Source organism: Stenella coeruleoalba, assembly GCF_951394435.1.
Source record: "Stenella coeruleoalba genome assembly, chromosome: 15".
NCBI lineage: Eukaryota > Metazoa > Chordata > Mammalia > Artiodactyla > Delphinidae > Stenella > Stenella coeruleoalba.
The window spans coordinates 65026662-65051878 of record NC_137161.1 but is presented as its reverse complement, the minus strand read 5'-3'; the positions used below and the strand labels follow the sequence as shown (position 1 = coordinate 65051878).

The 25217-nt window shown below is 44.4% G+C and overlaps 1 protein-coding gene across 1 annotated transcript in view; it reads right to left on the bottom strand.

Moving 5' to 3' along the window:
- Nucleotides 1-203: 203 nt before the first annotated feature.
- The window catches only part of TMC5 (transmembrane channel like 5), a gene marked incomplete at its 5' end in the record, with an annotated part of 40949 nt that continues 15935 nt past the window's right edge, over nucleotides 204-25217 (bottom strand). The window contains 14 exons of the mRNA XM_079944794.1: nucleotides 204-259; nucleotides 988-1030; nucleotides 2408-2512; nucleotides 3805-3883; nucleotides 4312-4485; nucleotides 7016-7149; nucleotides 7327-7402; nucleotides 12864-12959; nucleotides 14365-14462; nucleotides 15235-15313; nucleotides 19418-19569; nucleotides 22097-22252; nucleotides 23152-23296; nucleotides 24978-25129. Coding sequence (XP_079800920.1) covers nucleotides 213-259; nucleotides 988-1030; nucleotides 2408-2512; nucleotides 3805-3883; nucleotides 4312-4485; nucleotides 7016-7149; nucleotides 7327-7402; nucleotides 12864-12959; nucleotides 14365-14462; nucleotides 15235-15313; nucleotides 19418-19569; nucleotides 22097-22252; nucleotides 23152-23296; nucleotides 24978-25129 — 1536 coding nt within the window. The 3' untranslated portion in view covers nucleotides 204-212. The remainder of the gene's footprint in view (nucleotides 260-987; nucleotides 1031-2407; nucleotides 2513-3804; nucleotides 3884-4311; nucleotides 4486-7015; nucleotides 7150-7326; nucleotides 7403-12863; nucleotides 12960-14364; nucleotides 14463-15234; nucleotides 15314-19417; nucleotides 19570-22096; nucleotides 22253-23151; nucleotides 23297-24977; nucleotides 25130-25217) is intronic.

The window sequence follows — 25217 nt, the reverse complement described above, 5'->3', positions numbered from 1 at the left end:
TGTCTGGAAAAATCAGCAATTCAGGTGTAAAAACAACAGCAGGGAGTGCCCAATTTTACTTCTGTATTTACATTGCAGTCAGTTTCCACTCCTGGCTACAGGCTTGAATTTCCCATCTGGGAATCTCCTAAAGGCCCAGGCGTCATGGAGGAAGCTGCTCCATCTTCATCTTCTCTCCTTATTTGGGTGGTGTCTGGGTACCACAGTAATTATCAGGCCTTTGGATTATCTTCTTGAACTGATCGCCTAAATCGCAGGTCTGGGTTTGATACAGGAGAAGAGAAGTTAGCACAGAGGCACACTGCCCCATATCTCCAAGGGAAAAACCAAATTAGCTTTCAAGATCCCGCAGCTTCTCAGGCCTTCCTTGCCTCCTCCTTTTAAGTTTCTTCAATTCTCTCCCTTGAACTCCCATCATTGGATGCTGTCAGTGAATGCTATTCCAAAAAGATGAATGGGTTTATTTGTTTGTTTCCTCCCCAACATTCATTCCCCTCCTGGCATCAGCCACATGTTTTCTTTGGAAAGCCACCCTTCTCCACTCTCTCAGTCCCTGTGGTCTGTATGTTTGTACCACCTGTATCTAGAGATGAGGTCTGCGACTCAGATCTGGCCAATGAAATCATCACAGTCTCTTGGCCACAGCAATTGTTTCAGATCCAATGAAACACAATGAGAATCTGGATCTCTTTCACACTAGACTTGAATCTGAGAAGATACAAGAAGCTAAGAAAGCTGTCTTGTAATTATCAGGAGATAACGTGGAAAAGAACTGAACAGAAAGAAACCAGGTTCTGCCAACATACTGTGAGACCCTGCTTCTGGCCACACCTAAAGCAAGAATTATTGTTGAGTTTTGGCTAAAGCCAATTTGGGCCAGTTCTTGCAATTGAATGAGTGACTGATACAGGAGCAGTTCTGACCCTCTGTCTTGGGACCTATCATCTGGATGAATTAGGCCTTACTCAGTGCCAGTCAGGTACTCACCTCGAGCAGCATCATGCTCTCTGACACGCAGAGGACCAGATTGCTAAAAAAGAAGAAAACAAGAAATCTCATCACTGGAAGAGAGTGTACACCTCAGATCCTGCTGCATCAGTGGTGAGACTTGTGAGACCTCACCATTTTAATATTAACAGGTGACAGATTAAGACCAAGATTCAGCCATAGAAATATCAAACATGTTTCAATTTTTATGGGCAGTGATTCCATTCATTTAATCATTCATTTCACAGATATTTACTGAGCATTTACAATGTACACCAGGTAATATATTAGGACCTGCAAAGGTACACTCATAATCCTTGCCTTCAAAGGTGGGCCTCTAGATCCCTTACCTATGTTGTGCTGATGGTATTCATTTGAACAGGCCGTAAACGACATGGCAGTCTCTTCTGACAAGATCATAACTTCTAAAACTAGTAGCATTTGAATTAACGTGGGTTTACTGTTTATCCACATTTTCTAGGACACCAAGGAAGCCAGCACAGGCTTTGGTATTAGAGCAGGATTCCAGGCATCTCTTGTTAAGAATGAAATGGGTAAAAATCTTTTTAAGAGCGCGATATGGCAATATCTGTTAACATTATCATGTGCATGCCTGTGGCAGATAAAACACTCACATAAAACAATTACAATAAAAAATGTTTCATTACACATCGCTTTTAGTATTAAAAAAAAAACAAACTGTAAACAACCCAAATGTCCAAGTAGGTACAGACTGAAACAGTGTCTGAGATACAGTATTAGGCGGGGAGAGGGGGAGCGTTGTGTAAAATGTAACCCCTTTTTTGTAATAAATAAACAGGAATGTTAGTAGATGCGTGCTTGTTTGCAGCCTGGGGGAAAGATCTGGAAGAATACACACTGAAGCATTAACCTAGTGGGGTGAGATTTCAAGCCATTTTTCATCTCAGTGGGATATATTTCTGTTTGGTTGGGTTATGGAAAAGATGCAGGCAAGCCCCACGAGGGTAGAGCCCTACTGTGGTACCATGATAACCCCAGAACCTAGAATGGGGCCAGGCATAGAACATGGTGAATGCATATTATTTATTTATTTATTTATTTTGTGGTACGCGGGCCTCTCACTGTTGTGGCCTCTCCCACTGCGGAGCACAGGCTCCGGACGTGCAGGCTCAATGGCCATGGCTCATGGGCCCAGCCGCTCCGCGGCACGTGGGATCTTCCTGGACCGGGGCACGAACCCTTGTCCCCTGCATCGGCAGGCGGACTCTCAACCACCGCACCACCAGGGAAGCCCGCGTATTATTTTTTTTAATAAAAAATACAGAAATGTTAAAACACAGAAAGTGAAGTGCCCTGATGTGATTCTAGTTTCCTGATGCACTTTTCCCAGGAGGGCAAATCTGTGTCACAGGGATCCCAAGGCGGCTTCCAGCCTCACCTCCACGTCTCTCGTGTCTGGCGTAAACAAGGTGGGGCTTGCTCTCTTCTCCATATCCTGCAGCTTGATCAGCTTTTCTATCAGGAACATTTTGTCTTTGCCCTCCTGCCAAGAAGGAAAACAAAAACAAAAACATGGAGGATGAATGATGGTGTGGGGCTGGGAAGTAAATGATGGAAAGGTTGATTTTTAGGCAGGTAGGGTCCTGGACATTGGCTTCGCCACCAGGGAAGCCCAGTTTCCTTAATTTTAAAATAGAGGTTAAAGAAATAAATGTGCTCGGGACTTCCCTGGTGGCGCAGTGGTTAAGAATCTGCCTGCCAATGCAGGGACACGGGTTCAAGCCCTGGTCCGGGAAGATTCCACATGCCGCGGAGCCACTAAGCCCGTGCGCCACAACTACTGAAGCCTGCGCGCCTACAGCCCTTGCTCCCCAGCAAGAGAAGCCACCACAATGAGAAGCCCGTGCGCAATGAAGAGTGGCCCCCGCTCGCCGCAATTAGAGAAAAACCCACTCGCAGCAATGAGGACCCAACGCAGCCAAAAATAAATTAAATAAATTAAAACTTGCTAAAAAACAAGAAAAAAGAAATAAATGTGCTGAACACCACCGCAGGGTTACAAATCAGATATATCCAGAATGTGGGAACGACTACAAGACAAAAGACCTGATTTCTCCAACAATAAATGGCAAGAGAAGCAGGAAGTGTGAACAGCTACAGATTGAAAGAAATGTAAACAACACATCAACCAAATGCAACGTGTGACACTTTTTCAGATTTTAACTTGAGTAATCCTGCTGTAAAAAGGCAATGCGGGCTTCCCTTGGTGGCGCAGTGGTTGAGTCCGCCTGCCGATGCAGGGGACACGGGTTCATGCCCCGGTCCGGGAAGATCCCACATGCCGCGGAGCGGCTGGGCCAGTGAGCCATGGCCGCTGAGCCTGCGCGTCCGGAACCTGTGCTCCGCAATGGGAGAGGCCACAGCGGTGAGAGGCCCGCGTACCGCAAAAAAAAAAAAAAAAGACACTTAATGGGACAGTTGGGGAAATTTGACCATTGACTGACTATAAGATGATAGTAAGGAATTACTAAATTTTCTTTTACGTGTGATGATTGGTACCGTGGTTATGTTTTTTAAAAGGGTGTATCTCTCAGGCATATAGAAGAGTCTACAGATAAAATGATATAAAGGCTAGGATTTTGCTTGAAAATAATCGAGATTTACAGCAAAGAGATAGTGTAGAGGACATAAGAGTATGCAAAGGTTAATGGTTGTCAGGGCTAGGTGGTGGGAAGGTTCATTGTACTATTCTCTATTTTGGACTGTGTTTGAAAATTTCCATTACAAAATGTTAAAAAGGAGGGGAGAATAACAAAGGGATCCAATGGGACTTACGTTAATGATCTGTTCATGGAGCAGTCTGATCATAATCTTCCTTCCCTCTGTGATCTGCCAGTAAAGGTAAGTGATGATTCTGGAAGAGAAGAAAAGAAAGAATGGCAGGGCTTCCCTGGTGGCGCAGTGGTTGGGAGTCCGCCTGCCGATGCGGGGGACATGGGTTCGTGCCCCGATCCAGGGGGATCCCGCATGCCGCGGAGTGGCTGGGCCAGTAAGCCATGGCCACTGAGCTTGCGCGTCCGGAGCCTGTGCTCTGCAACGGGAGAGGCCACAACAGTGAGAGGCCCGCGTACCGCAAAAAAAAAAAAACAAAAACAGACCCCCCCCCCAAAATGATAAGAAGATATTAAATAACTTCTAGAAAAATTCAAGGGCAGAGTCGGGATGACCCAGAACACTGAGCCCCACTGTAGTCTTTGCCTTCCCACCAAACAGCCCTCGGCTGCCCACATGACGTGTAGATGAGGTATTTCCCCCACTAGTTTTCCAAGGGCCCCCACTTACAATACAATGAGGGTGAGGATGAAGAAGAAGTGCACGCTGCTGACAAGGTTCTGGTAGATCCAAACGACCCACAGGTATCTGCGACTTTGACTCAGGGTGTCAATCCACCTGTAGATGGACTCAATGAAGAAGGGCAGACCTTGAAACGGGCCACAGTCAGCTGAAGGTGTCAATCTGATAAAACAAGGGACAGAGAAGCATGTCTAGTGCCAGACTCAGGTATAGTTTATTCTAGAATAGCCCAGTCGTTTCTGGGCTCTGAACATGGAACCAGCAATTCTTACCTGCTCCACCCACATCCCCCTGCAAAGGAAACCCTCTCGCTCATAGCCCCAGCTGGTGTGTTTTGTTTTCATGACCTGCACTCCAAGGACCAGCTCTTGGACAGGGGTATCACCTGATCCAACCGTAACCAATCCAAAGACCAGGCAGAAGGGTCTCAGTGGTATCCTGGCACAAAGAAATGAACTGGGACGATCAGACTCTCTTCCTTAGGAACTTGAACTAAGAAATACAAAGATGGGAGGCTGTAATCTAGGGAAGCTGGAGTTGTGGTAATAATGGCCACATGAAATCAGTTGTTGTGAACAAGCAGAAACTAGAAGGCAACAAGGAACTGGTCAGGAAGAGAGAAAAGAGAGTAAACACGGCGAGAGAGTCAAGGACATCACAGAACAGAAGAGCCTGCCCTGAAGCCGCTGAGACCCTCATGGTTCCAGTTCCACGAGTATCCTAAAAATCAACTCCCTTGTTGGGTGTTCGGTTGCTCATTCATTCTACAAAAGTTTACCGCCCTTGTACTGAGGCAGGAGATAGATGGGCTCCAGGTTAGACATTTACAAGCCAGTTTCCTTTCTATACTTCCAGATAGAAATAACAACAGGAGCAGGGTGAATAGCTGGACTTTGTCTCCAGTGGACACTTTAACAGTAATGGCAGGGGCAGAGAGGAGCTGAGTCCTGCCCAGATAAAGAGAACACATATTTCTGATTCTTGAGGTCACGGAGACTTCCCTGACTACATATGCACAGAAAGACTCCTTGGGGTTAAAAAGGAGGGGGCTCCACCCCATAATAGGTGATGCCAAGCCTCCCACAGGCCTCTGCGCTGGAATCCATCTTGGCTAAAAGTTGTGCAAGAACTGCTCTATATAAATGACCTAACCGCCTCTTTACTGCATTCCTCCTCATTAGGGAGGACACCCACACCCTTTTCTCTCCAGGTGTGTATCTCTGCCTTGCTTCTGTCTTAAATTAAAAAAACTGTTTCCCTGTGTGCTCTCCCACTTGCTGTGCTATGTCTCTAATAAGCAGCTTTGTACCTGTTTTTACAGTTTTTGCCTCCTTGAAATATTCTTGCTTTCAAACGGGGCAAGAGCCAGGGGAACTTTGCTTCTAGCCTCTAGCCCTCTCTGGTCTAGCAGCTAGGATTCCTGGTTTTCAGCCAGGCTACCCAGGTTCAAGTCCTGGGCAGGGAACTAAGATCCTGCTTCAAACCAACGCTCACTGCTGTCTCCTTGAGATCAGTACCAGGCTCTGTGCTACATACCCTGGAGAGTCCACGGTAAACAAGACAGACATGATACCTGCCCTCCCAGGTTCTAGTGGGAAAGATGGTCAAGCAGTGAGTATGTAATTAAACAAAGATTCAAAGGCATTTCTGACACGAACTAGGGAACGAACAAAGGAAACCACCCTGAGAGAGAGAGAGAGGAGGGGGTTGCTGACAGAAGACGAGGATGGTGGTGAAAGTCAGGTCTTCAAGAGGACTTTTGAGATGAGGGTGGAAGGAAGGCCGCCAAGCAAAGGGACTGGGGAGAGCACTTCAAAGATGTAACCCCATCCCATGTGAGGAGAGGCTCCCAGGGTCCCAGGAACAGACTGAGAGCCTTGAGGCTGGAGTAGGATGGAGCCAGGGGGGTGAGGTTGGAGAGGTAAGAGGGAGCCTGACCAGACAGGGCCTGTCAGTTCATTAGAGGAAGTTCTGTTCTGCATGTGGAGAGTTGCCTTCTCCCCAGCTGGGAAGCTGCAGAACTTGGAGGAAGTAAGGAAGCGTGCCGTCAAGACTGGGCACCTGGCGGGTGGTGACCCAACTTGGATATATTGCCTCCCTTGGTTGTAGCAGCATCTGTTGGTTACCAAGGCAACTTGGGTTAAACACTGAATGAAGCGTGTCTTTTTATTCTGACCTGTGGCATCTGGGGCCTTACTGATCCTGCAGAGACTGCCTTTCCCAGGGCTAGCCTACAAAGCATGCCTTTCATATGCAAACCTGAGCCCCCATCCCACCTCCAGCTCCTCTCTCAAGCGCTCACACTCTGGGCCCTGTTCCTCTGCCCCCATCACCCCAGAGTCACATACCAGCCAACTCCAGAGGGTCCCTATACCCCAGAGCCTGCTGAGATTATTCAAACTCACCACTCCTAAGCACGCTAACCCTGCCTTTCCCTTTCCTCCCCACCGAAACCACAATAAAGACTTTTGACCACGTTGACTGCTCTCTCCCTCTGCCTCTGACGGACCCTGGTGCCTCCCCATGTGACCCACCCATGGTGTGATGTGCCCCCTCCCTTTGGGGTCTGTGAGTATAACAAATTATTTTTTCAGTGGTAGTCGTCTCCTGATCTGCTGGCCTCACCATACCTGAAGAATGATAAAACCTATATGTTAAAACACGCACCCACCCCAAGTCTGCCATCTCCTACCTCCAGATGGTGATGGCCAGGGTGCACAGGGCCCCGGTGAAGGACGGGAAAAACAGCAAAAAGATGAAGACAGTCATCATCTGTGAGGCCCGCCAGGCTTTGCTCAGAGGCTGGAAATTCATCATCAGGCTGATCTGAAGAAAGAGAAGCAGTCACTTCCCTTCTGTAGCCGGAGAAGCAGGCCAGAGGGACCCCAGCCAGACACCAGCTCCCTGACACCTTTCCCAGCAGCCCCCACACCCAATTCCAGCCACCACTGGGTCACATGGGACTGAGAAAAGCCGAATGGTTCCACCTTCAGACTGACTCACATTTTTGACGTAAAACATGATGAAAAGAGTCATCATTTGGATAAAGGGCAGCAGAGGGCAGAAGAAGATTCCAATCCTATGAGAGAAAGGGGATGAGTGTCAGAGATCAGGGGAGACACAGGGAATCTGTGCGGAGGGCAGGGAAAGAGGGTGTTATGGGCTGAGTTCTGTCCCTCCGAAACTCATATGTTGAAGTCCTAACCCAGTACCTCAGAATGCTACTGTATTTGGAGATAAGGCTTTTAAGGAGATAATTAAGGTAAAATGAGGCCACTGACCTAACAGACTCATACAGAGGGAAGAAGACCAGGTGAGGACACAGGGAGAAGGCACCATCTACAGGCCAAGGACAGAGGCCTCAGATGAAACCAACCCTGCCAACACCTTGATCTTGCATTTTGAGCCTACAGAATTGTGAGAAAATAAATGTGTGTGGTTTAAGCCACCCGGTCTGTGGCACTTTGTTGTAGCCACCCTAGAAAACTCATACAGAGGGAGCCTGATTCCAACACAGCAAAGCAGGCAAGTCCCACCATACACAGTGTCCACAGCTCTGGAAAAGAGATTTTGCACACTGGCATTTTTCACAGAACTAGAACAAAAAATTTCACAATTTGTATGGAAACACAAAAGACCCCGAATAGCCAAAGCAATCTTGAGAACGAAAGAAGGAACTGGAGGAATCAGGCTCCCTGACTTCAGACTATACTACAAAGCTACAGTTATCAAGATGGTATGGTACTGGCACAAAAACAGAAAGATAGATCAATGGAACAGGATAGAAAGCCCAGAGATAAACCCACGTACATATGGTCACCTTATCTTTGACAAAGGAGGCAGAAATGTACAGTGGAGAAAGGACAGCCTCTTCAATAAGTGGTGCTGGGAAAACTGGACAGCTACATGTAAAAGTATGAGATTAGATCACTCCCTAACACCATACACAAAAATAAGCTCAAAATGGATTAAAGACCTAAATGTAAGGCCAGAAACTATCAAACTCTTAGAGGAAAACATAGGCAGAACACTCTATGACATAAATCACAGCAAGGTCCTTTTTGACCCACCTCCTAGAGAAATGGAAATAAAAACAAAAGTAAACAAATGGGACCTAATGAAACTTAAAAGCTTTTGCGCAGCAAAGGAAACCATAAAGAAGACCAAAAGACAACCCTCAGAATGGGAGAAAATATTTGCAAATGAAGCAACTGACAAAGGATTAATCTCCAAAATTTATAAGCAGCTCATGCAGCTTAATAACAGAAAAACAAACAACCCAATCCAAAAATGGGCAGAAGACCTAAATAGACATTTCTCCAAAGAAGATATACAGATTGCCAACAAACACATGAAACAATGCTCAACATCATTAATCATTAGAGAAATGCAAATCAAAACTACAATGAGATATCATCTCACACCGGTCAGAATGGCCATCATCAAAAAATCTACAAACAATAAATGCTGGAGAGGGTGTGGAGAAAAGGGAACCCTCTTACACTGTTGGTGGGAATGTAAATTGATACAGCCACTGTGGAGAACAGTATGGAGGTTCCTTAAAAAGCTACAAATAGAACTACCATATGACCCAGCAATCCCACTACTGGGCATATACCCTGAGAAAACCATAATTCAAAAAGAGTCATGTACCAAAATGTTCATTGCAGCTCTATTTACAATAGCCCAGAGATGGAAACAACCTAAGTGTCCATCATCGGATGAATGGATAAAGAAGATGTGGCACATATATACAATGGAATATTACTCAGCCATAAAAAGAGACGAAATTGAGCTATTTGTAATGAGGTGGATAGACCTAGAGTCTGTCATACAGAGTGAAGTAAGTCAGAAAGAGAGAGACAAATACCGTATGCTAACACATATATATGGAATTTAAAAAAAAAAAATGTCATGAAAAACCTAGGGGTGAAACAGGAATAAAGACACAGACTTACTAGAGAATGGACTTGAGACTATGGGGAGGGGGAAGGGTAAACGGTGACAAAGCGATAAAGAGGCATGGACATATATACACTACCAAACGTAAGGTAGATAGCTAGTGGGAAGCAGCCTCATAGCACAGGGAGATCAGCTCGGTGCTTTGTGACCGCCTGGAGGAGTGGGATAGGGAGGGTGGGAGGGAGGGAGACGCAAGCGGGAAGAGATATGGGAATATATGTATATATATAACTGATTCATTTTGTTGTGAAGCTGAAACTAACATACCATTGTAAAGCAATTATACTCCAATAAAGATGTTTAAAAAAAAAAAAAAGAGAGATTTTGCAGAGAACGCTACCCACACAGCCATCAATTAAACCACCAGAGGCCTTCAGCCAGCCCTAATCCAGGTGTCCCACATGTGGGACGTGAATTCCTCCTCCTCCTTTGGCATTCAAGAAGGCCTGAAATCCTGCAGGGACAGGCATTAAACTGCATCGAGTTACAAACGACAGGCATTAAACTGCATCGAGTTACTCAGCTCTCCCCAGTGCTTCTGAGGCCAAAAGAAAAAAAAATCTCAGTTTGGTGCTAGAAGGTCCTTAAGTTCTAACGCTTTCCAACCTCCATTTCTTTAAAAAAAGAAGCAGCCTTTAGACTGAGAGCCTTGACAGACAGCAGCATCTAGCTAGATTTTTTTTTTTTTTTTTTTTTGCGGTACGCGGGCCTCTCACTGTTGTGGCCTCTCCCGTTGTGGAGCACAGGCTCCAGACGCGCAGGCTCAGCGGCCATGGCTCACGGGCCCAGCTGCTCCATGGCAAGTGGGATCTTCCCGGACCGGAGCACAAACCCGTGTCCCCTGCATCGGCAGGCGGACTCTCAACCACTGCACCACCAGGGAAGCCCTAGCTAGAATTTAATGACTTTTTGTGATGGAATTGATTTTATTTTTCAAATTACTTGCAATTTCTGTCAAATGATATGATTTTCCATTGATGATGATAAAGACTCATTAAAAATATATTTAAATTTTAAAAAGGCAAACAATTTAAAAGATAATATTAAGTCAAAAACAGTACAGGTGATAGATAGATATGCCCCAAAAATAGGCAGGCTGGTGTACAAAAGACTAAAGTTTGGGAAACATTTTCCTCACCTCATTTTCTACCATCATCCCTAACATACACTCAATTTGTGTCACTCTATTATCTTCTTTTAAAGCTCATCATCAAAGGCAATATTCTCCTAAAACCCACAGAGATTAAATCTATAATTGCCACAGAGAAAGGAAAAGATATGTGTGTTTCTGATTGTGCTTATTTATGATTTATTAACAAAAACCTTAAAGGCCCAGAATAATGAGCATCTCATTGTAAGCTTTCCCGCCTCGAAGCTAACACTTCCCCTGGGAATCTCTGTCGAATGGTCAATAGTATGAGGGCTCAGCCTCTAGGATTCAAAAACCTGGATACTGAATCAGATGACTTACCCGCATTACTTACTAAACAACAAAAAATTTGAGTGCTCATAAGTACCATACAATCCAGCGATTCCACTTCTGTGTATATATCAAAAAGGATTGAAAACAGAGTCTCAAAGATATATCTGTACACCCATATTCATAGTAGAATTATTCACAATAGCTAAAAAGCATAAGTAACCCTGGTGTCCACTGGCAGATGAATGGATTAACAAAATGTGGTACATACACGCAATGGAATATTATTCAACCTTAAAAAGGAAGGAAATTCTAACTAACACATGCTGTATGGATGAATCTGGAGGACATCATGCTAAGTGAAATAAACGAGTACAAAAAGATAAATTCTATGTGAGTCCACTTATGTGAAGTATCTGGACTAGTCAAACTCAAAGAAACAGAAAGTAGAATGCTGGTTGCCAGGGGCTGGAGGGGAGAGGGAATGGGGAGTTGTTGATTAATGGGTACAGAGTTTCAATTTTGCAAGGTGAAAAAGTTCTGGAGATTGGTTACGCAGCAATGTGAATGTACTCAACACTACTGAATTGTACACTTACCAGTGGTTAAGATGGTAAATTTTATGTTATGTGTTTTTTACAACAATTTTTTAAAAAGAGCCCTTAAGGATAACAACAGCCATGTAATATCCCTACTTATAAACATTTCTGAATCAGTTACTCGCTAAGCACTTAATGCATACATTTTCTCATTTAACCGTTACCAAAACCCCGCGAAGTAGGTGCGAGCATCGCCCCCATTTACAGATTAGAAAACCAAGGTTTAGAGAGAGTTTATGTTATTTGCCCAACGGCATCCTGTTCATTGAGATAATGTGAGTGAAAGGCCTTTGTAAACTGCCCAGTTGCCAGTGGGTGACCTGGCAGTGTGCAAATGCATCAGCTAAACTACACAAAGAAAAAGTCCTCACCACCTCCAAAAATAAATTCACTGACATTAGTGAGTTATTTGCAGATAGCCAAATCGCCCGGGGCAACTTTAAAGAGCTGGAAAATAAAGCACTTTACAGTTGTATGGCACGTTGGAGATTGCAAAGCAGTTTTCTTGTATCATCTGATTTAATCCTCAACACAATTCAAAGGCAGCTGTTATTATGTGCGTTTGACAGATGAGACTGAGGCTCAGAGAAGCTCAGTGACCTCAGTGAGTAGAAGAGCCAGCCCCAGAATCCAAGTTTATTCAACTCCAAATCCCCTACTTTCAGATTAGCAACCCCCCAAAAGATGGAACCTGGCAATGTAATATGCCATGCAGAATTCTGGCATTAGCTACATCATGTTAAATTAAATAAATAAAAATAGTCACTGGCTATTGGTTTGAGTTTCTAGGTGAGCTTGTCAAAAATTTGATGCAACTAGCTGGCTATCCTCAAAACACACATGCATGCTCACACACACACGTGCACACACACATGCACATGCACGCATACACAATTGCCAAAATTGAGGTGGCAAACCCCAAAGGCTCCAGAGGTCTACCAGGGCCCCACCACCAGGGAGTGAAGCAGATCAAGTGTAAGGCAACTTTCTCTGCCTTTATTTTCCCAGTTCTGTTGCGATATCAATACAAAGTAAAGTTTTCTACCATAAAAAAACTGACAGCATAAGGGCAACAATCAAGGGCAAATCAATACTGGGGAGACAATAGCTCAAGGTGGGTCTGCAGCAAACTGGAACCACTCACCCCAGCTCAAGGCCCAGCCAATTGTTACCATAATGGGAGATGATCTAGATCTTTCCTTTTTTGGCGAGAAGTCAGAAATTTTAAATTTTATGTGAAATCCCCTGATTCTTAAATACTGGTGGTTAATTCAAATTTTTAGAAAAAGCACTGCATCGGACAAGAAAAACATACTTGCAGGCTGGATATGGCCCGGGGCCCTCCAGGTTAGGAATCCCTGCTCTATGTTGATTCTTGGCTGAAGTCCTCATAAAGGAAAAGAACAGTCTGGGACATGAATTCATGGTTCTCAGACTGGCTGGATTTGGTATCACCCATGCAGCTTTGGAAAACCACAGATTCTGGGCATTGCCACCAAAATGCCTAGTCCACAGTCGGGCTGGAACCACGGGGCAAGCCAAAGATTGTCAAAACTTACCACACCAGAGTCTGTGAGTAGATCAGTTCTAGGACATTCCTGGCAATGTCAAACTCCTGTCGGCCAAGACTCGTGATAAGCCGTAGTCCAATGATTCTGTGAAAATGTCATGAGTTTAGTGCCCAAACCATCAACTCCCTCTTTCAAAAGATTCCTCACAATCGAAAAAGGAGGACAAATCCTCACCAGTTTGGAATAAAGTCATAAGTTCCCTTGCAAATTTCTGAAAATTCCAAGTATGAGCATGTTTTTGAAGAAATAATTGAGGGAAAATGGAATTAACACAATGCATTCCAATGGAGGTACTGCTAAAGTGGTTCAAAAAAATTCTAGAGAACATTATTTAAATTATCCCAACTACTATTTAAACAGATAATTAATTATGAATTTAAAATAGGTATTATTTAAATAAGATAATTATTTAAATTATCCCAACTATTATCTTGTTTATACCACCTTTTGCTTGTTAAACCTTATTTTTCAGGGACCAAACTCAGCACTCTCAACCCAAATAAACGAAATTTTTCAGCTTTCAGTTACTGCTATTGAGTTAATGGTGTTTCCCTGTTTTCTAAGTCCACAAGGAGGAGCCCTACGTCCCCATTTATTCTGAAGAAACTTGAGACCACTCTGATTTTTTTTCTAGGGAGGAATTGCCAGTAAAAAACTGTTGTAAAAAATAAACAAAACAACAACAACAACAAAAAACTTCTCCCCTTTATGTCCAGACCCTGGACAGAGGCTGAACTAAAAGCGAGTTTGGGCAAACTGAGTAAGAAATTTGGCTTTCAACCTACCCACTGAGGAAGGAATCAGTATTATGCCATGCCATCTTATCACTAGGGCAATTTGCAAAAATAAGTAAATGTCTGTTAGGAATGAGATGCTCATAATATTATTATAAAATAAATGAATAAATAAAAGAGGACCACACATGGGCCAATGATGACATTGCCCTAATCCTGCACACCTGGAGTCTAAAATAAAAATTCGTGCATTAATTAAATTCAACGAAAGCAATGAGATAAATCTATAGGTACAGGCATGGAAAGATGACAAGGCATACTGACAGAATTAGTAAGAGCAAACTCCATGGCGATTTTGCAGTGTGACCCCATTTTTGTCTTTGAAAATTATATAGTATACACACACACAAAGCAGTGCATAGACAAATCTGGAGGAATATACATAGACTAGAATATTAAAATGGTCTCTTGTGGATAAGATTTCAAATGACTCTCTGTTTCTGTGTTTAATTTCTAGAACTTTCTCAGGAGATTGCATAGGGCCACTTGAACTAAATGAACTTTGACAACAGGACTGTCAGGTCAAGATGAAATTTCAGTTAATTCAGAAGAAAACAATATTTCAAAGGACAATAGGCAGACTTAGAACAACATACACTTAGAGTACAGAAGGGACCCACACTTCATGCTCAGCCAGGACTATGGCTCTGGTTACAACGTCAGATATAATTACTCGGAGACAAACAAATATTTACCTCCTCAGGAACTCCCCCAGGAGGGAATCAGTTAAAGAGAACACAAAATCCATGAGAAGGAGCCGGTAGATTTCTTGGCCAATGAGGGTTTCCCAACACTGGAAGGCAAACAAGATTTGGGATGTGGGAGGAGGCTGTTGTCTCCACTTAGTTCCCATCTGTTCCTGGCCCCCTGTGCTCCTAAGAATGTGGCTGGTGGCTTAGTTTGACCGAGTTTTTGTGTGCCCAGAAAAGCAGACCCACTCTCAACAGAAATGCACCTTTAGGGTGAATTTGTTTTCAAGAATGTTTATTCTCTTCCTGTGCTCCTTCTTCCCCCATTAAGGCTTGCCCTCCTCAGGTACCCAAACTTTCCCTTCTCACTAGCTCTCCCCTTTAACATTTTTCTTCTTTGTTCTATGCCTTCTGGATCCCGTTTCTTAACCAAGGAGAGCAGGAGGTGTCAATGGCGAATAATGCCTCCACTCCTTTTGCTTATTAACCTTATGAAAAATCAATTAATATCTTCTTGATTAAGAAAGTGGCCTAGAGGTTTAGCAGACCAGCACAAACGGGAAGGTTGAATTAATCAGCTTATGAAACTGGTGGTTAGCTACCTCTGTAGGAAGTCAGTGCTATGAGCTGATGGATTGAGAGCTTTTAGATTTGGCTGAATGAGGAAAGTTTCAGGTGTACAGCCCAAGGATGGATGGAAGGATGGATGGAAGAATTGATGGATGATTAGATGAATAGATGGATAAGTAGATGGACAGATGGATGGAAAAATAACATGATATCTGCTCTAATATCACAAGCAGAAGCTCTTGAGAAACTCACTTCCTCCCTGGCGGTCAAAGGCAAGCTTAAGGCAAAACAGCATGGAAATCTCACCTGTTTACCATCCAGGGCCACAATGTTGATCCAATAGTAACAAAGAATTCCAACGATTGATAATTTCAGAAGGATGTTTCTAAAAAACAGAAACGAAAACAACTACCATTACCCTCCACAGCAGTCATCAGTGCTGTTTGCCAATATTTCCTTTGGGGCGTACAGTAGGATGGAAATTCCTGCCCCCCTGTGGTTGAGTGGGGCTATATGGCTAGATCTGGCAAATGAGTTGTGAGCAGAAATGATGTATGTCATTTTGTGTCACTTCTAGACTAGAGCATTTAAATGCCAGTGAGACTCTTCAAGACTCACTGTCTTCCCTCTGGAATGACAATCAGAAGTATTTGAGATGGTTGCTGCAATCTCAGCCTGGACCCCTGAGTGACTAACACGAGCAGAAATCCCCTGCCAACCCACGATGGGCATGTAGCATGGACAAGAAATAAACATTTGTATTCTAGACCACTGAGAGCTCGAGGTGGGGGATATTTGTTACCACAGTTTCACCTCATTTATTCTGACTGATACACCTTCTTTTAGGTATCTCCAAACTGCCTGATTTCATTTCTCACTGTAACAGTAGTACATACACATACTATTCATCAGGTGCTACCATGGACAGTAAACGTGCTAAGCACTTTATCAAACCATCCCTCTTCATCTTTACAACTCTATCATCAGGTAGGTGGTATTTTATGCCTATCTTACCGATGAGGAAACTGAAACGCAGAGAGATGAAATAACTTGTATGAGATCACACTGTTTAGGGGGATGGCAAAGGTTCAAACCGAGGACCCTCTGATTGAACAGCCTGAGGTCTTAAACCCAGTCACTTTGCCTAAATCAATACCTTCTGGTTTTAAGAAGTCTTCAGCCTTGGTGTGTCAAGAATCATGCACCACTAGACCAGTGATTCTCAAAGTGTGGTCCCCAGACCAGCAGTAGCATCTGTAAACTTGTTAGAAAGGCACAATTTCTGGCCCCAACCCGGATCTGCTGAATCAGAAACTCTGGGGTTGGGGCCCAGCAATCCCTCCAGGTAATTCTGGTGCATGCGAAAAGTAGAGAACCATTGCGCTAGACAACATTGTGAAGAAAGGGACAGGATCTGTCTTTTCAACTCCAGATCCCAAACCTCTTACCCAGTGCTTAGCCTATAGTAGACCCTCAATAGCAACTGGATTAACACCTTAGTATACAGTGATACTGTGATTTACAATAAGAAATATGTGTTTGGTCTTCTTTCCCTTTTCTGGCACTGGGCTCCTAAAGCCGTTGGAACTTTCTAAATGAGGAGAGCTATCAAGGTGCCTTTTGTTATATTAATGAAGTGACTGTTGGGAAGCCCCGAGGTCTATTAAGGTTAGGGGCTGGTTGCCATGACAACCAATCTTGTGATTAGAAGTTCTGAACTCAGCTTGCCTATCTCAGACTCCAGGGAGGGGAGAGGGGCTGGAGATTGAGTTCAACCACCAGTGGCCAGTCATTTAATCAATCACGTCTATGTAATGAAGCCTCCATAAAAACCCAAAAGGAGGGGGTTCAGAGAGCTTCCGGATTGGTGACAGGACAATATTTGGAGAGAGTGGAAATCTCTGAGAGGGCAAGGAATCTCCGCACCCCTTCCCCAAACCTTGCCCTACATATCTCTTCTACCTGGCTGTCCCTGAGTTATATCTTTTTACAATAAAGCAGTAATCTAGTAGGTAAAGTGTTTCTCTGAATTATGTGGACCGCTCTAGCAAACTAATCAAACCTGAGGAGAAGTTCGTTGGAACCTCCGATCTCTAGCTAGTCGGTCAGAAGCCCGGGTGACCACATGGATTTGCGACTGGCATCTGAAGTAGGGGTGGGGGCAGTCTTGTGGAACTGAGCCCTTACCTTGTGGGATCTGACGCTATCTCCAGGTAGATAGTATCAGAGTTGAATTAAATTATAGGACACCAACTGATAGTGGAGAATGGCTTAGTGATGTGGGAAAACCCCACACATCAGAATGGGTGTCAGAACTTTATATACATTTACTGCAGTATAACTCCAGGTTAAACTAGAAAACACACTCTTCTAAGCCAGGAGAAGCTTATCATAGGTCAGAATGATTGTCTATTTCTGAGCTTTCTCATTTTCTCTGCGTGTAGAGAAGATCTTAAATATTTTATGAAGCAATACGTAGGGCTAATATATATTAAAAGAGAATGAATCTCTGTTGGGATCAGAAAAATGCAAATTAGATAAAGGGATTAGATCAAAATGACACACTGAGCATACATGCCTACCACCTCTCTATCCAAATTCCATTGAAATGCTAGAAAAGTTAAAAGCTAAAAGACCCATAAAGGAGAGGAAAACACGTCACCAAGGACAGACCAGAAATACAGAGGAATTTATGGAAAATAGAAAGCAGAAATAAAAATATGAACAAATTTGGCAGAGGACTTCCTCAGAGCTTGTGGTAATTCTGAGGATGCCCAGAGCTTAGAGACAGCAGATACGAAGTGTCTGGAAAGGGCAACTGGGTGATTGTTTGACCATGCCAGATGTCAGAAAACCTCAAAGCAACACCTGCAGACCTCAGAAGAGGTAGTTAGAATACAGAGTCTTTGGTCCACTCAAACCCACATTCAAGCAGAAAGGCAAAATAAAAGACATGTGGGAACGTGGAAGTACTTCGAAGGCGGACCATCCTGATATCTACTCTAAAATGATGTCTTATCGTCTGTTGTAAAACGAGGAAGTTGTAAGTAGGATACATTTAACAAACACTGGTGAGCAAAGAAGCCAGTCAAACAATGTGTATGTCCAAAAAAATTGTTTTATGCCCCTGAATTGTACATTTAAAATGGTTTCTTTAACCACACACGCAAAATCCCAATTGTTTCTAACCATTGAAAGGAGGCACCCAGACGTGTAGGGTGGGTAGAAGTGAAGGCTTTCTCAGATTTTTTTCTTCAGGAGAATAATACATATATAGATTAACTCTAAACATTAATCTTAGAAGTCAGCCAACTTTTTCTGTGAAAGGCCAGACAGTAAATATTTTTGACCTTGCAGGCCATACAGTCTGTGTCCCAACTCTGCAGTTGTAGCAGGAAAGCAACCATAGTGGACATGGTTGCACTCCAATAAGACTTTATTTATGAAAATGGGAGGCAGGCTGGGCCTGCAGGCTGTAGTTTGCTAACTGCTGATCTAAAACATATATGTGTATATATGTGTATGCGTGTGTTAAAATATGCTTGTTACAAATTTAAGGGTAACAGAAATGTTTAAGATCTGTATGAAGAAACTATAAACGTAGACATAAGCATAGATATGCTATTCCAGGAGCAAGGAATGGCCAGTACAAAGGTCCTGAGGTGGGTAGGCAGTTTGGCATGTTTGTGAACAATCAGAAGGTGAGTAAGGCTGGGGGCACTGAGGAAGGAGGGGGGGAAGCAGAAAATGAAGTTGGAGAGCTGGCCAGGAGCCAGATCTCAGAGGCCATGGTAAGGTAATGGCTCTGGAATTGATCAATAAGGAAAGTCAGTCTGCATGTACAGCCTTATCATTATAAACACCACCGTAACCAGGAACTGGTCAGGGCACTAGCCAGGAAGAAGCAATAAGGACACAATTTGGGTAGTTTTATACTCTGTTTATCAAAACTCTGGGGTCACCTCTAGCACATACAGTGCCTTTGTGGGAATCACAACAAGCCACCCCTTCCCAGCCAATGAACTGCCAAAAAGCAACCCCTCCACTTCCATTTGGGTGGATGAACTACAAAAATGCACCTGTTCCTCCCGGATGATTCAGTGGGTGGGTACTCAGCCTCACCGTTTGACTCATCGGAACACTGGATGATATCAGTCCCCGCACAACGCCTTAGCCAAGAACATTTGTGCAGTGCACAACCTGCCCATCTGTACATCTCATAACTGAGAACTATGTTAATCCTCAGGCTGGGAGCAATTAGGAAAGATAAGCTATTACTCTGAGCAAAAGGCAGATGTACTCAATAACTGTATTTCCTCAGGGCCCTTTGGACTTCATGGCTATTAACCCATACCATAAAAACACACTTTACTCTTGAAATTCTTTCTGGAAAACAGAACTTTGATACTTGAGTGTAACCCTTTCTAGCTTCCATCCATTTCCCTCCATAAAAATGGAAGCTGGTGTGGGGAGTGATAGCCACACTTACCGGATCAGGAGGCTGTAGACTTCGTGCCTTGGCATCTCATAGCGCTCCACCAGCCTGAACATGGAGTAGAAGCGAGGCATGACCAGGTTGATGCAGGACACAACGAAAGGCAGTAACAGTACCTCCCCGGGGTTACGGTGGTTCGCCAGGAACTACAGGGGATGGAGGGAGAGAATCAAGATGCCAACTGTACACTGGACCCCTTTCTGCCTGACTCAGAAGACCCTCCCACTCCCATCGTCACGATGGGAAAACCGCAGAAGTAGATCCTCTGAGGTTAGCTATTATGGTACCATTTATCCAGCACTTACCCTGGGCCGAGAATTACCTACATGATGCTTTAATTCCCACTACAGCCCAGCAGGTGGGTGTTAATAGACTTAACTGATGGACAACCTGAGGCTCAGAGAGGTGAAGATACTTGCCCAGGGTCACCCAGCTAGGAAGTGGCAGATTCGAACCCTGGTCTATCAGACTCAGGGACCTGAGCTCCAACAGCCATTCTGTGACTTTACTTTCCTTACCAAGAGGTTTGGAAGAATGAGAATGTGCTCCTGGCCTTTGGAGCAAAAGCTTGAGTCACTGAAGCTACCACACAAGGGAATTTCTCCTCCCCTCTCCTGCATGCCCTTGTTCATTTCACCGGCTTTGCCTGTCCTCAGATGCTGAATTAGGGGCAAGGGGAGCCTCTGCTAGCACCTGCTGCACATTTGTACGAGGGTCAGAGGGGCGCCCCTGCCTTCAGGTGTTTGGCTGGAGGGAAGCCTGGGCTGCCCCTCTGCCAGACGCCCTTGGGGTAAGGGATTCCAGTGGATTTATTTGATGTCTGACAGTTTCCCATTCCCCACCCCCAGGCCTGACTCTGCCTCTATCTACCTCTGGATGGTTTTGAAAGCACCACACGTAATTCTGGCAGTATCTTTGGAGCCAGAGTAACCTAGGGTCAAATGCTGCCCCCTCCCCATGCTTATAAGCTGCAAGGTTTCGAACCAGATGCATAGCTTCTCTGAGCCTCTGTGCCAGTCTGCATGATAGGGAGATTATCACGTAACCCACAGAGACACTGTAAGAATTAAGTGAGACCAAATAAGGGAACGTCTAGCCGCAGGGCTGCTAAACGACACAGCTGGGGGCACCATTTGTGAGAAACTGTAGCTGCCAGTGAATGCGACTCCTGGAGTTGTGCAGAGGGTTGATCCTGCCTGGCACAGGAAGATGTTCAAACAATGGGAATGATTCCACTTCTACCTCCTCTCCTCCTTAGATGCTCTCCTTCACTTCAGGTGAGTGTGAAGCAAACCTTCCAGGTCAAGGAGAAACTCAGAAGTCTCCTTTATACCTACAACTGCCCTGTCACAGCTTCCACCCTAGGTAGGCAGTGCCAGACCCACAGGACTGTGATTCACTTTTGTCTCTTTCAGAGCAATCCTTAATATGGTTGATGACAAAGCCTTAGGTTTATATAATCTCACACCCATTTTCCTGCTGCCTCCTTCGGTTTTTCATCCATTGGGTTGAGCACCTACTATGTACCAGGTATTGGGCCAGGTGCCTGGCTATTCTTTTGAAGAGACAGTTGCATAAACAAGCATTTTCGATGCTGCATGTGACCAGCGCACAGGGAAAGACTGCAGAGTCAGGCACACCTAACTCAATCTAGTAAAGGTAGTGATGCTGAGAAAAGACTTCCTGGAGGAAGTGTCACTCACGCTGAGGTCGAGAGGAAGAAAAGGAGGAGTTTGCCAGATGAAGGGAAGTGGGGGAGGGCAGTGCAGGATGAATGTTTCCCATCCAGAGATGAGGAAAAACATGGTGTGTTCAGGGAACTCTGGACACACCATTTAGTGTTGCTGGTGTGAGATATGGGTGGCTGTGAGGTGTTGAGGCTAGAGATGTGGGCAGGGGTCACATCACAAAAGATCTATCAATCATGCCACGGAGGATAGATTTTATATTTAGAGTAATGGGAAGCCATTAAAGAAAGTGACACAATCAGACCAACCTGCACCACAATTCTAGGGGTGGGCAAAATGGGCTAAAATTAGCCCCATTTCCCAGAAGACTGAAATCTACAGAAAAACAGTACTTTGTCCACCCAGCCAATTAGTCTCAGAGTTCATATCATTAAAAAAAAAAAAGAAAAAGAAAAAGCTAACATTCCTTCAATCACCCAGGGTACCAGGCACTAAGGAGACTCTCCCTGTAACTTTTCTCTGGTTCTGACCACACACCTGCACAGCAGGGATTCCCAGTTTACAGGTAAGGAATCCGGGGCTTAGAAAGAGTAAATCACTTGCCAGATTCCGTCGGTTCACAATACTTATTGAGTGTCTACTCGGTGCCAGGGGCTATGAGAGACATTAGGGATATAATAATAAAGGAGGAAACCAGAACCTGACCCCAGGCCTGCGGCCAAAGTTCCCATCTCTCCACTAGCCCAGCTTCCCACTCTGAGGTGTGCACACACGTCACCTGGGGATGTTCTTGTGATGCAGATCATGGGTCAAGGGAGGGACCCAGGATTCTGCATTTTTTAGCAAACTTCCCGCTGGTGCGGATGCTGCTGGCCACGACCCCAGTTTGAGTGGTGGGCTCTCCCCTCCCCTCCCCCTCCTGCATCCCATCCCTTCACCCGCTTCTCTGTGCTCTGGACCCTGGAGTTCCTGCCTCTCTGGTTACCTCTGTGTTCTTCTTAGCCAGGTAATAAACGGCTACACAGCAGGCAATGGTCACTCCAATAGAGACAACCCAGGCTGCCAGGTGGGCAGAGAAGCGAATCAACTGCTGATTGAGTGTTAACTTGACATTCTCCTGACGGATTTCTGACAGGTTCTCCTGTAAACACAAGGACGTCAAGTTCACCCGCAGACCCCCTCCACTGTCAGCAAAGATTCCCCCCCAGGTCTTGCTGCCCCTAGTGACACAAATCCACCCCAGATCCACAGGAAAGAGGGGGTAAGTGCACAAGGAACTTGGATTAGGAGACCTGTGGGAAAATCTCGAATGGGCAAGACCCCCATCACTTCATTAAATACATTTTCCATCTCAGAGAAACAGAGATTGGGACCATGATCTTGGGAAAATACATTGAGGCCACAGAACCTCCTTGAAGAATAAGGCTGTGTGTCTGCACCAGGGAACCCTCTTGCCAAAGCCCCTTCGTTTATGAATTCTGCTTGCTCTTTTTTTTTTTTGATATTTTTTTCTATGGACCGGGGTTTGTCCACCTTAGCGCTACTGTCATTCAGAGTTTGATAATTCTGTGACAGGGAGCCTGTCCTGTGCACTGCAGAATGTTGAGCAGCGTCCCTGGCCTCTACTCACGCACGCACGAGGTGCCGGGCGTACACACTCCCTGGCTGCGACAACCAAAAGAGCCTCCAGACATTGCCATGTGTCCCCAGGGCAAAACCACTCCGAGTTGAAAACCACTGGATAAAACTTTAAACCCGGAACTGTGAGGTCCAGAAGTATTTACATTTAGACCTTTGTTATAAATTGTTAAACTGCCCTCCCGCAAGCGTGTATCAATAACAAAGACACCACGTTGTGTGAAAATGTCCATTTCCCTACACCGTCACCAGCCCTGGGCATTTAAAATAGTTTTAGGGGTTTTTTGCCAATATCATGGAGAATAAAAAATAATTCATTAGTACTTTAAGAAAAGTTACAGACATATTGAAGGAGGAAAGATGACTGGCCATGGGAAGGGGTGTAAAGCTAGCTTGCCTTACCCTTATCTCAGTGCTTAGATTCTTCTGTTTCAGCTTCACAGCGCTCTTATGAGTGACAGTGAAATCCCAGCAAAAGATGAGTTTAGCAATCCCTCTGGAGTAAATGTGTGGGTTAATGAAGTTGTTCCGGAAATACCTGGCCATGCTAGGGAAGGCAGGAACCAAAATACCCAGAGGTTATTAGGACAGGCATTGGGGGTGCAGAGAGTATAGCAAAGAAGAGTCCCATCATTAATGGTGAAAGGCAACATGGAAGAGTTAGCCCCAGGTTCTTCTGGAACAGGGCAACAGCAAACAGAGTAGTCAGGAGCGCTGGCTTTGGGATCTGACTTTGTAATCCTAGATTGCCAACTGGGGGATTTTGTCATTTTAACTGTTCTGACCCTCAGCTTCCACCTCCATATAATGGGGAGAATAATAGTTCACACCTCACAGAGTTATTATGGGGTTTGTATTAGTTTCTGCTATAACAAATTGCCCCAAACTTACTGGCTTAAAACAGCACTTATTTATTCTTACTGGAGGTCAGAAATCAGAAAATGGGTCTAAAATCAAGGTATTGGCAGAGTTGTATTCCTTCTGGACACTTTAAGGGAGAATATGTTTCCCTGCCTTTTCCCAGCATCTAGAGGCTGCCTACGTTCCCTGGCTTGTGGCGCCTTCATCTTCAAAGCCAGAAGAGTAGCATATTCCACTTTCTCTCTGACTTTGAGCCTCCTGCCTCCCACTTTCAAGGACTTTGGGATTACATTAGCCCATTTTAAGATCCTTAATTTCATCAATCAAAATGCCTTTTGCCAGATAAGGTAACATATTCACAGGTTCTGGGGATTAGGACATGGACATCTTTGAAAGGGGGAGCATTATTCAGCCCACCACAAGTCAATGTAACCCTCAGGGCAGTACGCACACGATAAAGGCAGCTGTTATTATCATGGAGATGTCAGTAGGATTCAGTGAAATCCGGCCCAGGAAGCACTTAGCACTAAGCCTGGCATGTAAAAAATGCTGAGTAAAATGGACATTACCTTTCCAAAATTTGCCACCACTGAGTACTAACAGCTTAAGAAACAGAAACATTTCCTAGTTTGATAGGACAAAAACAATCTTATTTTATTTTGGATTATCGTGCTGGCAGTGAGGTTGTTATGGGATGAATTGTATCCTCTAAAAATTAATATGTTGACGTACTAACCCCTAGTACCTGAGAAATTGACTGTATTTGGAGATAGGGTCTTTACAGAGGTAATTAAGTTAAAGTGAGATCATTTAGGTGAGCCCTAATCCAGTATGGCTAGTGCCCTTATAAGAAGGGCATATTAGGACTCAGATATGCACCAAGGGCGGATCACATGAGGACACAGTGAGAAGGCAGTTGTCTGCAAGCCAAGGAGAGAGGCCCAGGAGAAACCAACCCTGCTGACACCTTGAACTTGGACTTCTAGCCTCCAGAATTTGAGAAGAAAAATTTTTGTTGTTTAAGCCCCCTGGTCTGTGGTACTTTGTTTCAAAGACCTAGTAAACAATAGGTTTAACAGATTGAACATCTGTACCTCCTCTTTGACAATTATCAGTTGACAACAGTCAGTCAAAACTACTTGAGTCATTGCATCCTTATTTTCAGACTGACCAATTTCTTTAAAAGCACATGAAAACTTCTCTTCCTCTATCCCAACTTATACTTTATGTTCTAGGACAAGGAATGATAAGACAGCAATAGAAAGTTGAAATTTCAGAGAAACTGTTTCTCCAGTAACTTTTGAGTCTCTTGAATTTTGCCTAAATCTAAAAACAGCTTAGAATCAGAAAATGCAGACATTCTATACCTGAAGAGCAAACTGAAAAAGCAGACAACCAAGCATGCTCCGACTGTGAAGATGTAGGCCAACTGCATGTTGTAGGAGGTCCCACTACTCCCATGTTGGTTTTCAGTATTGGTGTAAAAACCGTAGTACATCACTGTGTCACTAAAATAACCCTGAAAGGGACAATAAACCACAGGTCAGGTGGATCTCTTAAGAAAACAATGAATGACTATGGTCTGCACAGTTGACCTCTTCCATAGG